At 44.6% G+C, this 13577-nt stretch overlaps 1 protein-coding gene across 2 annotated transcripts in view; it reads right to left on the reverse strand.

Moving 5' to 3' along the window:
- The window catches only part of CCL5 (chemokine (C-C motif) ligand 5), an 11822-nt gene extending 4675 nt beyond the window's left edge, over positions 1–7147 (reverse strand). For both annotated transcript variants that reach the window (XR_001002877.1, XM_011951867.1), the window contains exons 1-2: positions 7010–7147; positions 5313–5424 (exon numbers count right to left, since the gene is read on the reverse strand). Coding sequence is in view for 1 of the 2 variants with exons in the window: in XM_011951867.1 (XP_011807257.1) it covers positions 5313–5424; positions 7010–7085 (188 nt within the window). In the remaining variant the exon portion in view is untranslated. The remainder of the gene's footprint in view (positions 1–5312; positions 5425–7009) is intronic.
- Between the last annotated feature and the right edge of the window lie 6430 nt (positions 7148–13577).

Genomic DNA, 13577 nt, shown 5'->3' on the forward strand with positions numbered 1-13577 from the left:
GAGACAGGGTTTCACCATGTTAGCCAGGATGGTCTTGATCTCCTGACCTCGTGATCCACCTGCCTCGGCCTCCCAAAGTGCTGGGATTACAGGCATGAGCCACCGCCCCTGGCCGAGAAGTTCTTGAAAGAACATCTGATTTGGCTTTAGACAACGCAGTGCCTGGCACACTCAACAAATGAATACATCTGTGCATGGGTGGGTGAATGAAAGAAGGGCATGACCTTGAGTCTTCATTTCACCATTTATTAGTTTGATCATTTTGGGCAAATCACTGAAAGCCTCTGAGTCTATTTGCTTAGCTCTGAAATGTAGATAGAAATAATTCTTTGCACAATTACTGTGAAGCTCAAAGGATAATATGTATGAGTAAGTTTGGAAAAATACCATTCATGTGTTGTTACTAGAATGCTCTGCAACTTCTGCTTTAGGGTGGATGAGAGCAATATGAGACTAAAAGTCCTGGTACTAGACATTGTGGCTCAGGGGAGTTGAGGGCCATGAGATAATGGCAATGTCAAAGCACTTCCACCAAGTAACCAGCGAGAATGTGGAGGCCTATGAAAATCAGAGGCCTTATCTCTATAGGCATTGATGATAAAGCAGAAAATGTAAAAGTTGGGGGTCATGAGGGTCAGTCCAGCTGCCTCCCTCACCTGTCTGCTGGGAGACTGATTCTACCTGTGGGAGACCTTGGGCCTTGCTAGCAGTGCTGCCAATTAACACTTTACTTTAGGGTCAGTCCTGCCTAGTTACCCTTTCCCATTTTGGCTTTTCCTTTAGGATTTTTTCCTGCACATCATTATTATTATTATTATTTGAAATTTGAACATTGATTTTACTTAAGTTCAAATACTGGATATATTATTTTAGAGGTTCTCATAGAAAGAAATTCAAGTATTTACTGTGCAGCCATCCAGAAGTTAGTTAGTTTGTTTGTTTGTTTGTTTATATTTTTGAGACAGGATCTCACTGTCACCCAGGCTGGAGTGTAGTGACATAAACACAACTCACTGCAGCCTCAACCTCCTGGGCTCAAGTGATTCTCTCACCTTAGCCTCCTGAGTAGCTGGGACCACAGGTGTACACCATCACACGTGGTTAATTTTTTAAAAATTATTTTTGTAGAGACAAGTTCTCACTATGTTGCCCAGGCTGGTCTCAAATTCCTGGGCTCAAGCCATCCTCCTACCTCAATCTCCCAAAACGTTGGTATTACAGGGGTAAGCCACCATGCCTGGCCAGAAGTTTATTTTATTTTTTATTTTTGAAACGGAGTTTTGCTCTTATTGCCCAGGCTGGAGTGCAGTGGCACAATCTCAGCTCGCTGCAACCTTTGCCTCCCAGGTTCAAGCGATTCTCCTGCCTCAGCCTCCTGAGTAGCTGGGATTAAAGGTGCGCACCACCATGCCCAGCTGATGTTTTTGTATTTTTAGTAGAGACAGGGTTTCATCCTGTTGACCAGGCTGGTCTTGAACTCCTGACCTCAGGTGACCACCCACGTCAGCCTCCCAAAGTACAGGGATCACAGGCGTGAGCCACTGTGCCCAGCTAGAAGTTTATTTTTTAACTCTTATTGACCCACACAGTATGCCACATGATTACATGGCATAACAAAGGAATTATATATCTCAAACAACACAGAAATTCCATCCTTGCTTTTGTGATTGCTATCACATTTAAAAAAATAGAAATGTATTCCCTAGATGGAAATATTATTCCTAAATATATTCTGTTGTGCTGTGTACCCACCTTATTTAAATATTTCATCACTTATTCATTCTTTGGTTTAATATTTTCATTCTTTCTATATGCATGTATCAGTGTATCTGTCAAAGTCACTAAGCTCTTGTGGTTCTCCTGATTCTGTGCCTAAGAGCATGAAATTTTTTTTTTAAATCATGGTAAAATATTCATAACGTAAAATTTACCATCTTAACCATTTTTGGATGTGTCCTGCACATTCTTGAGCCTAAATGTTTTCAGACAAAGTGAAGCCTTAGATTGTCTGGTGAGAATGAGGATTTCTTGGTTTCTCTTTGGGTTTCCCTTTTCCCAGACTCATTCAGAGCCACTTGACCATCTCTTTTTCTCCCACCCTGGTGTGCAGAGATAAGAAAGGGAGCAGAAGCAGTATTCTGGCCTCTCATACTTCCTAGAGTTTGTGTTCTTATTTAGGGTGGTGTGAGAGTTTCAGACCCAGACCTTGCCCTTGTTCAGCCAGGAGTCATACAGGAAGTCCTGCCAGACTTGCTATCACTCTCTCTTTGGCATCCTTGACCTGTGACTAGGAAATTAAAAAGCCAGGAAATCAATACCTGAGGTGAGGGTAGCTCAGGCCTCCATTTCCTGCCCCCAACCTCCCCGCAGATTGTGACACCGAAGAATAGCCCCTCCTTGCCAAGTCTTCCCTTGTTACCTCCATTTTTAGCACCCTCTGCTTGCCTGACTTCCTCCTTCTGCCTGCCCCTTAAGAGTGGATGTTCTCAAAGCTGCTGCCCTTTTCTCTTCTTTGTGTTTTTTCCTAAGTCTCTGGCCCTGGGCCTGGCACACAGTTGATGCTTAATGGATGTTTGTTGAATGAGTAAGTGAATGAATGAATTGCATTCATTCCTTAAGTTTCACCTGTTACAACAGTAGCCGCTTTAGTGCATGCAATAATGCATTTAGATGATGATGATAATAATAAGCTAATATTTATGCACCCACTGTGTGCCAGAGCATATTCTAAGCATTTTCATCTTACTGTGACCCAGTGGGGGAAGTACTTCTATTACCCTATTTTGTAGAGGAGGAAATTGGGGTTCCGAGAGGTTAATTGAAAGGCCTACACTCAGCAAGTGTCATAGCTGGAGTCCTAACAAAGCAAACTAGCTCTAGAGCCAATACTCACCAAGGCAGGCTGCATTGCCTTTTTAAAGTTGGGATACCCCTTTTTCCTACAAAAGAATGTCATATTTTCAGCCCTAACACCATTTCCTCAGCTACCAACCCTTCATTTCACCGTCACCACTGGATATATCCACAGGGTTATCTTGCTGGCACCTTATCTTTTTCCTCTTTAAACAGCTCTTCCACAAGGCTTAAGATGGTTCTACATTTCTCCAGCCAGAGGTGGAAACCTCAGTGTCATCCTCCACCCCCATCTTTCTCCCTTGATCTCGACCTCAAATCACCTGCTAGGGCTTGCAAATTCCACCTTTGAAGGGTTCAAAGGTGTCTGTCTTTGAAACCTCCTGTTTCTCCTTTCCTTCAGGCACTGTTCAGATTCCAATGCTACTCACATGGAAAACAACAGTAGCCGCTAAACTGGACTCCTGTTTTCTCAGCTTTCCCTGTTCTAGCTCATTTTACACTTGACAGCTCTAGCACTTTTGCTGCATTTTCCTGACATTCTGTGCTTTCCTACATGGAGACTCTACATTAACCAAAGTAGAATCCTGGGGGACAGTCCCTCTTCCTGATATATCCCATTCCCTAGGCTTTTCTCTGCCGGGCCAAATCTCTCCTCAGACAGCACTATTTGCAGCAAACCTGTAAATCCCTGAAGCCGAATGTGTTTCCTCTCTCTTTCCCTTGTCATGTTTTTTTGCTGGGTACTCTAGTCATTGCTGTGTCTGTCTTGCCCCTCTTATTAGACTATGAGCCCCATAAGGTTGGGCTGGGACAGTGGCTTTAGTAATCTGTGTCTGCCCATAGTATGTGCTCAGGGAAGGATTTTCTTCTTTTGAAAAATATTTGTTTTCAGAAATAAAATTAGTAGTTGTTAAATATTACCACTATACTTCAAAAGATTCATCAGACCCAAAGTCTGTCTTTGAATACCTCTAACTTTGCCAGTGTCATAAAAATTTTTGCATTAAAAAACTTCACCCTGGCTGGGCACGGTGGTTCACTCCTGTAATCCTAGCACTTTGGGAGGCCGGGCTGGACAGATCACTTGAGCTCAGAAGTTCAAGACCAGCCTGGCCAACATGGTGAAACCCCATCTCCACAAAAATTACAAAAGTTAGCTGGGCGTGGTGATGCGTGCCTGTAATCCCAGCTACTTGGGAGGCTGAGGCAGGAGAATTGCTTGAATCCAGGAGGCAGAGGATGCAGTGAGCACTCCCCCCTGGGCAACAGCATTGCACTCCCCCCTGCACTCCCCCCTGGGCAACAGAGTGAGTGAGACTCTGTCTCAAAACAAAAACAAAAACAAAAACTTCACTCTTATATAGGAAACTTCAGGATTGCACCATTTTCATTTTTGAAGTCTCTACCATAAATTTCTTAAGCAATTGTCACTAATGACTTTACTATAGCAGAAAGAGGAGGTTCTAGAGATGGGCTTCATCCCTCATTTACTGTGCAGCCTTGGCTAAGTCAATAAACCTCTCTGAATCTTAGTTTTAATACCTGAAACATGGAGAGAATTATGCATACTCGTCAGAGCTAAGTGTAATTTAAAGATCATGCACATAAGCCATTTGACACATAGTAGGCATTTCCTATATAGTAGGGTTTATTATATTTTTCCAAATATACTAGCTTGCATATTTAAAGGTGAATCTTATTTCCTTATTTCTTCTTTGATGGATGGCTTTTTTTTTTTTTTATTTGACTGCAATTATAGATCCCTGACCTCTGACCTCTCCTCCCTAGTTCCTCTGAGGTTTAGGTGGATTTGATTGGGTGTGAAATATGGGGGACTGTAGGGTTCTTCACTAAGGGGGATGACTGACTTGATCTTCCCCACACAGGAGCATTCCAGACCATGTTGAAGTAGAGGCCACACTAGTAAAGACTGGAGTCCTAGGCCGGGCACGGTGGCTCACACCTGTAATCTTAGCACTTTGGGAGGCCAAGGTGGGTGGATCACAAGGGCAGGAAATCGAGACCATCCTGGCTAACACGATGAAACCCCGTCTCTACTAAAAATACAAAAAATTAGCCAGGCATGGTGGCGGGCACCTGTAGTTCCAGCTACTTGGGAGGCTGAGGCAGGAGAATGGCGTGAACCCAGGAGGTGGAGCTTGCAGTGAGCTGAGATTGCGCCACTGCACTCCAGCCTGGGCAACAGAGTCAGACTCCGTCTCAAAAAAAAAAAAAAAAAAGATTGGAGTCCTAGGAACATAGTCCATCAGAGTGGGCAGGATTCTCTAAGGACAGCTTGTCTAGTCTTTTTTCATGACAGCAGGGGACTCTGAGGCTAGAAATGGAGGAGCTGTGGCTGCTTGCAGCTGGAGGATGCGTGGGAGTGGGTAGGGCATCCTCTCAGAGGACTCCTGAGGGAACAGGCTCTGGGAGGGCTCCATGGGGCTGAGACTCACACGACTGCTGGGTTGGAGCACTTGCCACTGGTGTAGAAATACTCCTTGATGTGGGCACGGGGCAGTGGGCGGGCAATGTAGGCAAAGCAGCAGGGTGTGGTGTCTGAGGCATCTGGAAGAGGAAAGGAAGGAGGGAGACCCTTTTATTCATTGCTACTGCACACTGGACATTGTGCTGGACACTTTGTATGATTTATTTAGAAAGAACTGTTATCTTCCTTGACAGAAACTGAGGCTCAGAGAGGTAAAGTCACTTGGCCATGGATACACAGTGGCAGAGTGGGGATTCCAACCCCTCATCTAATCCTTGAGCCAAGCTTGTATCCACTCCTCTACACCATAACCCTCTGCCCTTGGCTCTCAGGGCCTCCTCCTGGCTTGTCCTGGGTCCTCTGGCCTCATTCTTGCCCTTCCAGAATCCTCAGTGGATTCAGAACTTGGTTTCTTTGAGACCTAGGGCAGGTTGTGGGGAGGCTTCCAAAGCTCAGGCTCCATGACTCAGCCAGGATCTTAAGAGGGGCCTGGAGATGCATATTGTATCTTGAGAGCTCCTGTTGAGCTTCAGTGAGAAGGGCTCTCAACAGAGAACTTCTTTTAATTCAAGATCACGCTGGGAAGCATCAGTTGCCACTTCCCAGCAGAGGAGTAGTTTTTATCTTCCCAGTGAGATGGAACCAGGTTTGAATATCAGTCTCCCCATTTCCTAGCTCTGTGCCTGCCCATGGACAAGTTACTTAACCTCTCTGTTTTCTCATCTGTAAGTCAAGGACAGCTACTCAAAGAAGAGTTGTAGGTATTAAATAAGATGTACAAAAATTGGCAAGGCGCGGTGGCTCACGCCTGTATTCCCAGCACTTTGGGAGGCCGAGGAGAGCAGATCACGAGGTCAGGAGATCGAGACCATCCTGGCTAACACGGTGAAGCCCCGTTTCCACTAAAAAATACAAAACATTAGTCAGGCATGGTGGTGGGCACCTGTAGTCCCAGCTACTCCGGAGGCTGAGGCAGGAGAATGGCGTGAACCCAGGAGGCGGAGCTTGCAGTGAGCCGAGATCGTGCCACTGCACTCCAGCCTGGGCGACAGAGCGAAGACTCCATCTCAAAAAGAAAAAAAGAAAAAGAAAAAAGATGTAAAAAGATCAGCACAATGCCTGATCCACAGTAGCCATTTAATTAGCTTTTATTATCTTCTATTTGTTTTTATTTGTTTTTTAAATGTATTCACTCTAATAAAGCCACATACCCTCTCATAAGCCAATTTTTTACATTTATGAAATGAGAGAGAATATGGCTATCTCAGGGTCTCAGGAAGTTTTAGTTTAGTTAAATTTCTTAGAAACCCTGCTGCTGACAGGCATGAGTCAGTCGTGTTTCAAAGTCAGTGTGAGCTACTCATGACTACTAATCTCCCCAACATGAGTCCACACTCAGTGAACTCCTGTAGGCCTTGGGGGTGTAGACCTTGAAGACAGGAAAACTGATTAGGAGATCCCTGCCATGAAGCAGCATAGAGACCCCTCAAGGACAACAGGACATCTGGGTAAGACAATCCACAAGAATGTAAATAATGGGGTTCAGACAGTATTCATGCTACAGTTGAAAAGAGGGCAAGGTCTGGGACAGTCATTGGGATGGGGTGGGCATTCTAGGCAGAGGATCCGACTCCACAGGCTGTGGTGGTCAAGACCAGGACTTACATGGGGAGGCAGATGCAGGAGCACAGAGGGCTGCAGCAACAAGGATGACAGCGAGGGCAACCACGGAGACCTTCATGGTACCTGTGGGAGAGGCTGTGGGAGGTCCACGTGCTGTCACAGGATCCTCTGCAGGAATCCTCTGCAGCTCAGGCTGGCTCTTTATAGGGCCAGTTGGGGGGTACCCCCTAAGGGGAGTTTCCAAAATAGCAACCAAGCATTGGCCGGTATCATAAGTGAAATTGCACAAAACGGAAAAGAAAACTGAAATAGCCTCCGGAAATTCGAGTCTCTGTCTCCCCCTCACTGCCCTCATCTAGAGTGAGCTCATCAGTTTCCCCTTTGACCAAGCACCAGTGGTGGAAACATTTCTCTGCTGACATCCTTAGTTTTACCTTTCAGGGAATGGGTCCTCCTCAGAGAGCAGTAAGCTGCTTCCTTGGGGACAACAAGGAGAGGCAGTTAGAACAGGATCATAAGTCACTAAGTCTTTATTACTCACTGAGTCACTGAGTCTTCAAAGTTCCTGCTTATTCATTACAGATCTTATCTCGTTTCCCTCATCCATGGAAGGATGTTATTTATAAGGTGTTTTATTGAGGAGGGTGCTCTGGATATAGAGTCCCCAAAGGAGGTGAGCACACTCACACTCTACATTGAGGCAGTTGATCTGAGCTGGGCATTGGGGACCTTTTCACCAGATATGAGTCGGAATGAGTCCTCTTGTGGGAATTTCTTGCTTTCATCCTGGCCATAGGGTCTCTCCCATTTACTTGCTAAGTGACCTTTGGGAAAAGTGCTTAATGTCTTTGAGTTCTATTTCCTTGTTTATAAAGTAGAATAATTGATTAGAGACTTGTTGAGAAGCAGAGAGAGAGAGAGAAAGATCTCTTACAGCATACTCTACCATTATTGGCTACCATTTACTGAGGACTTATCTGTAACAGCCACTATTCTACCGGCTTAGTGTGTGTCAACTCATTTACTATTATTATCCCCATTTTATGAATGAGGAAACTCAATATAATACTGGGATCCCATCTCACTGAAGGCCTTCTTGGGCACAAAAGTTACAGAATATAAAAGCTTCAAAGGACTTTAGGGATCCATTTTTTTTCCATGTTCTTCAGTTGCACAAGAGGAAATCAAGGCCCAGTGAGCAGGAGTGACTTGCTAAGAACACACAGCAAATGAATGACAGAGATCATTCATCAGAATGATCAGAACCCAGTTGCCCTCGCTCCCACTTAGGTGCTCCATCCATTAAGTACTGCCCAACATTAAAGGGTTTGTGGTTAGGAGTATCCTCAAAACTGAACCCATGTGGAACTTCTGGATTAGAACCGGGGTCCTTATTCCATTCCAAAGAACTGGATACAGTAAGTCTTTATCAATTCCTATTTTAGTAGTTAACAATTAGCAACAATTTGATCTGGGCTAGGCTGAAATTGGCATCTGAATTATTATTATAATTATAATTATTATTATTTTTGAGATGGCGTCTTGCTCTGTCACCCAGGCTGGAGTGCTGTGGCGTGATCTCGGCTCACTGCAAGCTCTGCCTCCTGGGTTCATGCCATTCTTCTGCCTCAGCCTCCTGAGTAGCTGGGACTACGGGCGCCCGCCACCATGCCCAGCTAATTTTTTTGTATTTTTAGTAGAGACAGGGTTTCACCGTGTTAGCCAGGATAGTCTCCATCTCCTGCCCTCGTGATCCACCTGCCTTGGCCTCCCAAAGTGCTGGGATTACAGCCGTGAGCCACCGCGCCTGGCCGGCATCCGAATTATTTAAAAGTGTTTATTGAGAATGACAAAAGCAAAATAAACAAAATGTAACCCTCTACTGAGATCATTTTCTGTTAGCTACTCTCACACTTGTAACATGGTGGTTGAGGGTGACTAAATCACCCAGAATGGGAAGACTTAGTCACATTTCTTCCTCACGATGACTTTGAGGCAGAGTGCTTATTATTCTCATTTGACCAAAGAGGAAACTAAGTTTCAGAACAGACAACATCTTCAAGCTCAGGCAGCTGATAAGTGGGATTTGAAGGCAGGTGTTTCTGATGACCATGCCCCAGCTCTGACCAGTGAATCACATCAATAAGGCAGTTAACAGTTATCAAGGCCTTTCTAGGTTTCAGCTGCTATTCCAAGCTTTTTTTTTTTTTTTTGAGACAGAGTCTTACTCTGTTGATCAGGCTGAAGAGCGGTGGTGCGATCTCAGCTCGCTGCACCCTCAGCCTCCCAAGTTCAAGCAATTCTCCTGCCTGTTGAGTAGCTGGGATTACAGGCATCGCCACCATGCCTGGCTAATTTTTGTATCTTTAGTAGAGACAGGGTTTCACCACGTTGGCCAGGCTGGTCTCGAACTCCTGACCTCGGGTGATCCACCCACCTTGGCTTTCCAAAGTGCTGGGATTACAGACGCGAGCCACCGCGCCAGGCCTTGTTCCAAGCTCTTTACAACAATCCTCTCATACCTTCCTTACAGCTCAATCAATTAACAATGGAAACATAATTTTGGAAAGTATGGCCATCTCATTTAAAGAAACAAATTGCAAGCACTTTAGAAACATTCATCCAGCCACATAAAAATGTTCTACCAATTGTTTCCTTCACAAAGCGGTGTTAGGTCTAAGGTAAGTTGCCAAACATGTGAGAGGTTCTGGAAAAGGCAGTGGGTTAAGAGCAGGGACTTGGCAGTTTCTCCTGTTCATTGGCCAGGTGGCCTCAGGTAAGTTATTAATAATCTCTCTGGTCTCAGTTTCCTTACCTATAAATCAGTGATAATAATAATAGTCCCTCACACAACTGTTAAGACAATTAAGTCCCTATAAATGTTCTCATGCTTGCAAAGCTCTTAGTGCAACGTCTGACACATGTTGTTAAGTACTTAATAACACTGGCTGTTATTATCATGCTATCATTAAGAGTAAGATGTCAGTGCCTTTAAGGATATTCTGTAATTTATACTTTTCAGCAGTCTAAACCCCCAGTCAATATTACAAAAAATCTTTATTTATTTATTACAAAAAGTCTTTTTTTTTCCCCCCCCGAGACGGAGTCTCGCTCTGTCACCCAGGCTGGAGTGCAGTGGCACGATCTCGGCTCACTGCAAGCTCCACCTCCCGGGTTCACGCCATTCTCCTGCCTCAGCCTCCCAAGTAGCTGGGACTACAGGTGTACGCCACCACACCCAGCTAATTTTTTGTGTTTTTAGTAGAGACGGGGTTTCACTGTGTCAGCCAGGATGGTCTCGATCTCCTGACCTGGTGATCCACCTGCCTTGGACTCCCAAAGTGCTGGGGTTACAGGTATGAGCCACCGCGCTTGGCCACAGAAAGTCTTTTTTAAAACAGATGGGTCGTTGAGGCTTAGACAGGTTAAGTGACTAGCTTATAGTCACAGCCTACAGCAGTAGAGTTCAACATTGAACCCATGTCTGGGTTCATGGACTTTCTACCACACTTCATTGTTTCTAGAGAAAATCATAAAACGATTGCCAAGGCTCAGTTTTCTCCTGTGAGCTCAATTTCTGTTTTCTTTCCTTGATTTCAGTTTCCCTCTTAAAGGAAGAAAAGAAGGTGTTTTCCTGGATACCAGATATGCTGAGTTGGGACACGAGCTAAGGACAGTGGTGAGGAAACCCACAGACAACACAGACATGCTCCTCATCTTTAAATCCCAGCAAACCTGTCCACTGTGTGTGTGTGTGTCTGTGTGTAAGTGGTGGTGGGATGGGGTGGGTGGGTAGGACGGTGGGATGTTGGGATTGCTGAGTGGGAATAGGCAGTGGGAATGTCAAGACTACTGTTGTTGTTGTTGTTGTTGTTGTTGTTTGAGACAGGATCTCACTCTGTTCCCCAGGCTGGAATGCAGTTGCTGATCACCTGCAGGCTTGAACTCCAGGGTTCAAGAGATCCTCCTACTTCAGCCTGCTGAGGAGCTGGGACTACAGGTGTGCACCACCATGCTGGGCTAATTTGAGACGGAGTCTGGCTTTGTTGCCCAGGCTGGAGTGCAGTGGCGCCATCTTGGCTCACTGCAAGCTCCGCCTCCCTGATTCACACCATTCTCCTGTCTCAGCTTCCCAAGTAGCTGGGACTACAGGCGCCCACCACAATGCCTGGCTAATTTTTTGTATTTGTGGTACAGATGGGATTTCACCATGTTAGCCAGGTTGGTCTTGATATCCTGACCTTGTGATCCGCCCGTCTCGACCTCTCAAAGTGCTGGGATTATAGGCATGAGCCACTGCACCATACTGGGCTAATTTGTAAATTTTTTTATAGATGGGATCTTGCCATGTTGCCCAGACTGGTCTCGAAGTCCTGGCTTCAAGCAATCCTCCCACCTTGGCCTCCCAAAGTGCTGGGGTTGTAGGTATGAACCACCACACCCAGCCGTGGGAGTATTTTTCTTCCCTTTCAGTGATTCCAATAGATTGTGAGGAGCATAGGAGGGAGGAGAATCTAATTTTTATTTCATTTCTACCATTCATTTTCTCCTATGCAAAATCAAGGTTTGGGCTTGATGGGCTATCTTCAATTTTTTCTCTGGTGCTAATGTACTGATTCCATGTATAAGCAAATTAGAGAGCCCACGTAAACAGTATGGTGCCTGGTACAGGGTGGGTGTTCAATGAATGGCAACTATCATTATTATTCACCCAGCACATTATATTCCTGAAAACCAGGAACTCCTTCCTGTCTGACCCACAGTAGTGGTGGAGAGGATCAAGGGCAATAATGATCATGGATGTGCTTAGGAGACGTAAGGTGAGGCATACCAGTACACCATCATGGAGCAGTCGCTGCTCTCCCTGTGCCTTCAGTGTGCTTGGTCTGTACCCCTCAGTCATTCCTTACCCACTCTACAGATTTTACTGAGAATTGCTGTGAGCTGGGCACCGTTCTAGGCACGGTGGGCACCATGGCTAGTAAGACAGGCAAAGACCTGCCATCTGGAGCTTGTTTGGGTGTAGGGTAGGGGGACGGGGAGAAGGGAGATAAACAATAAACAAGTAAATTTACACTCTTTTATTGTGAATCATCTTTTCACTGGTCTTGTCTTAACTCCATGAAAACAGTGACAGTGTCCTGTGTGTTTTCTATTTATTTGTATTCTCTACCTGCTTTCCAATATCTTAGACATGCTGTTAAATCACTGCTGATTAAGTCATACTAACTTCTTGTAGCATCTTGATTAAATGGGCTCTCTAGAGTCAGACTGCTAGGTTCAAAATCCAGCTTTATGACATTATTTATTTATTTATTTTTAATAATAACCGTATTTTTAATAAACATATTTACAACATGCCATTTTGATATACATATACATAGTGAAATGATTATTGCAGTTAAACAAATTAATGTATCCATCTCTTCATACAGTTACCGCTATTTTTGTGTGTCTGGTGAGAGCACCTGAAATCTCTTCTCTTCGAGAATTTCCAGTATTCGGCCGGGTGCGGTGGCTCATGTCTGTAATTCCAGCACTTTGGGAGGCCGAGGCGGGTGGATTACCTGAGGTCAGGAGTTTGAGACCAGCCTGGTCAATATGGTGAAACCCGGTCTCTACAAAAAATACAAAAATTATCCAGCCATGGTGGCACACGCCTGTAATCCCAGCTACTCAGGAGGCTGAGGCAGGAGAATTGCTTGAGCCAGGGAGACGCAGGTTGCAGTGAGCCGAGATTGTGCCACACTGCACTCCAGCCTGGCTGACAGGGAAAGACTCTGTCTCAAAAAAAAAAAAAAAGAAAATTTCCAGTATTCAATACAATATTATTAACTATACAGTAGTCCTCCCTTATCTATATTTTGGTTATTCTGGTTTTGCTTACTGCGGTTTCAGTTACTCTTGGTCAACCATGGTCAGAAAATATTAAATGGAAAATTCCAGATATAAACATTTATATAACTTTTATTACAGTATATTGTTATAATTGTTCTATTTTGTTATTATTGTTGTTAATCTCTTACTGTGCCTAATTTATAAAGTTTATCATAGGTAGTATAGGAAAAAACACATAATGTAATAGTATATAACAGGCACTATCCATGGTTGCAGGCATCCATTGGGGGTCTTGGAACATCCACCACAGATAAAGGGGCACTGCTGCAGTCCTCATGCTGCACATTCGATTCTACATAACCACAACTTTGTGCCCTTTGAGCAGAATCTCCCAATTTCTCTTACAGCCCCACCACTGGTAGCCGAAGTTCTACTCTTTGCTTCCATATATTTGACTTTTTTTGATTCCACATGTAAGTGAGATCGTGTAGTATTTTCCTTTCTGTGTCTGCCTTGCTATTATTAATGATGACTGAACAAGTTGCTTACTTTCTCTGGGCCTAAATTTCTTCATCTCTAAAGTAAGATATTGAACCTAACCTGTTTGGGGCAATGGAGCCATTTAAGAATCTGATGAGGGCTGGGCACGGTGGCTTATGCCTGTAATCCCAGTACTTCGGGAGGGGGAGGCGGGTGGACTGCTTGAGCTCAGGAGTTCAAGACCAGCCTGGGCAACATGGCGAACCCCATCTCTACTAAAAATACAAAAATT

Source organism: Colobus angolensis, unplaced genomic scaffold (assembly GCF_000951035.1).
Source record: "Colobus angolensis palliatus isolate OR3802 unplaced genomic scaffold, Cang.pa_1.0 Scaffold329, whole genome shotgun sequence".
In the NCBI taxonomy this organism is placed as follows: Eukaryota; Metazoa; Chordata; class Mammalia; order Primates; family Cercopithecidae; genus Colobus; species Colobus angolensis.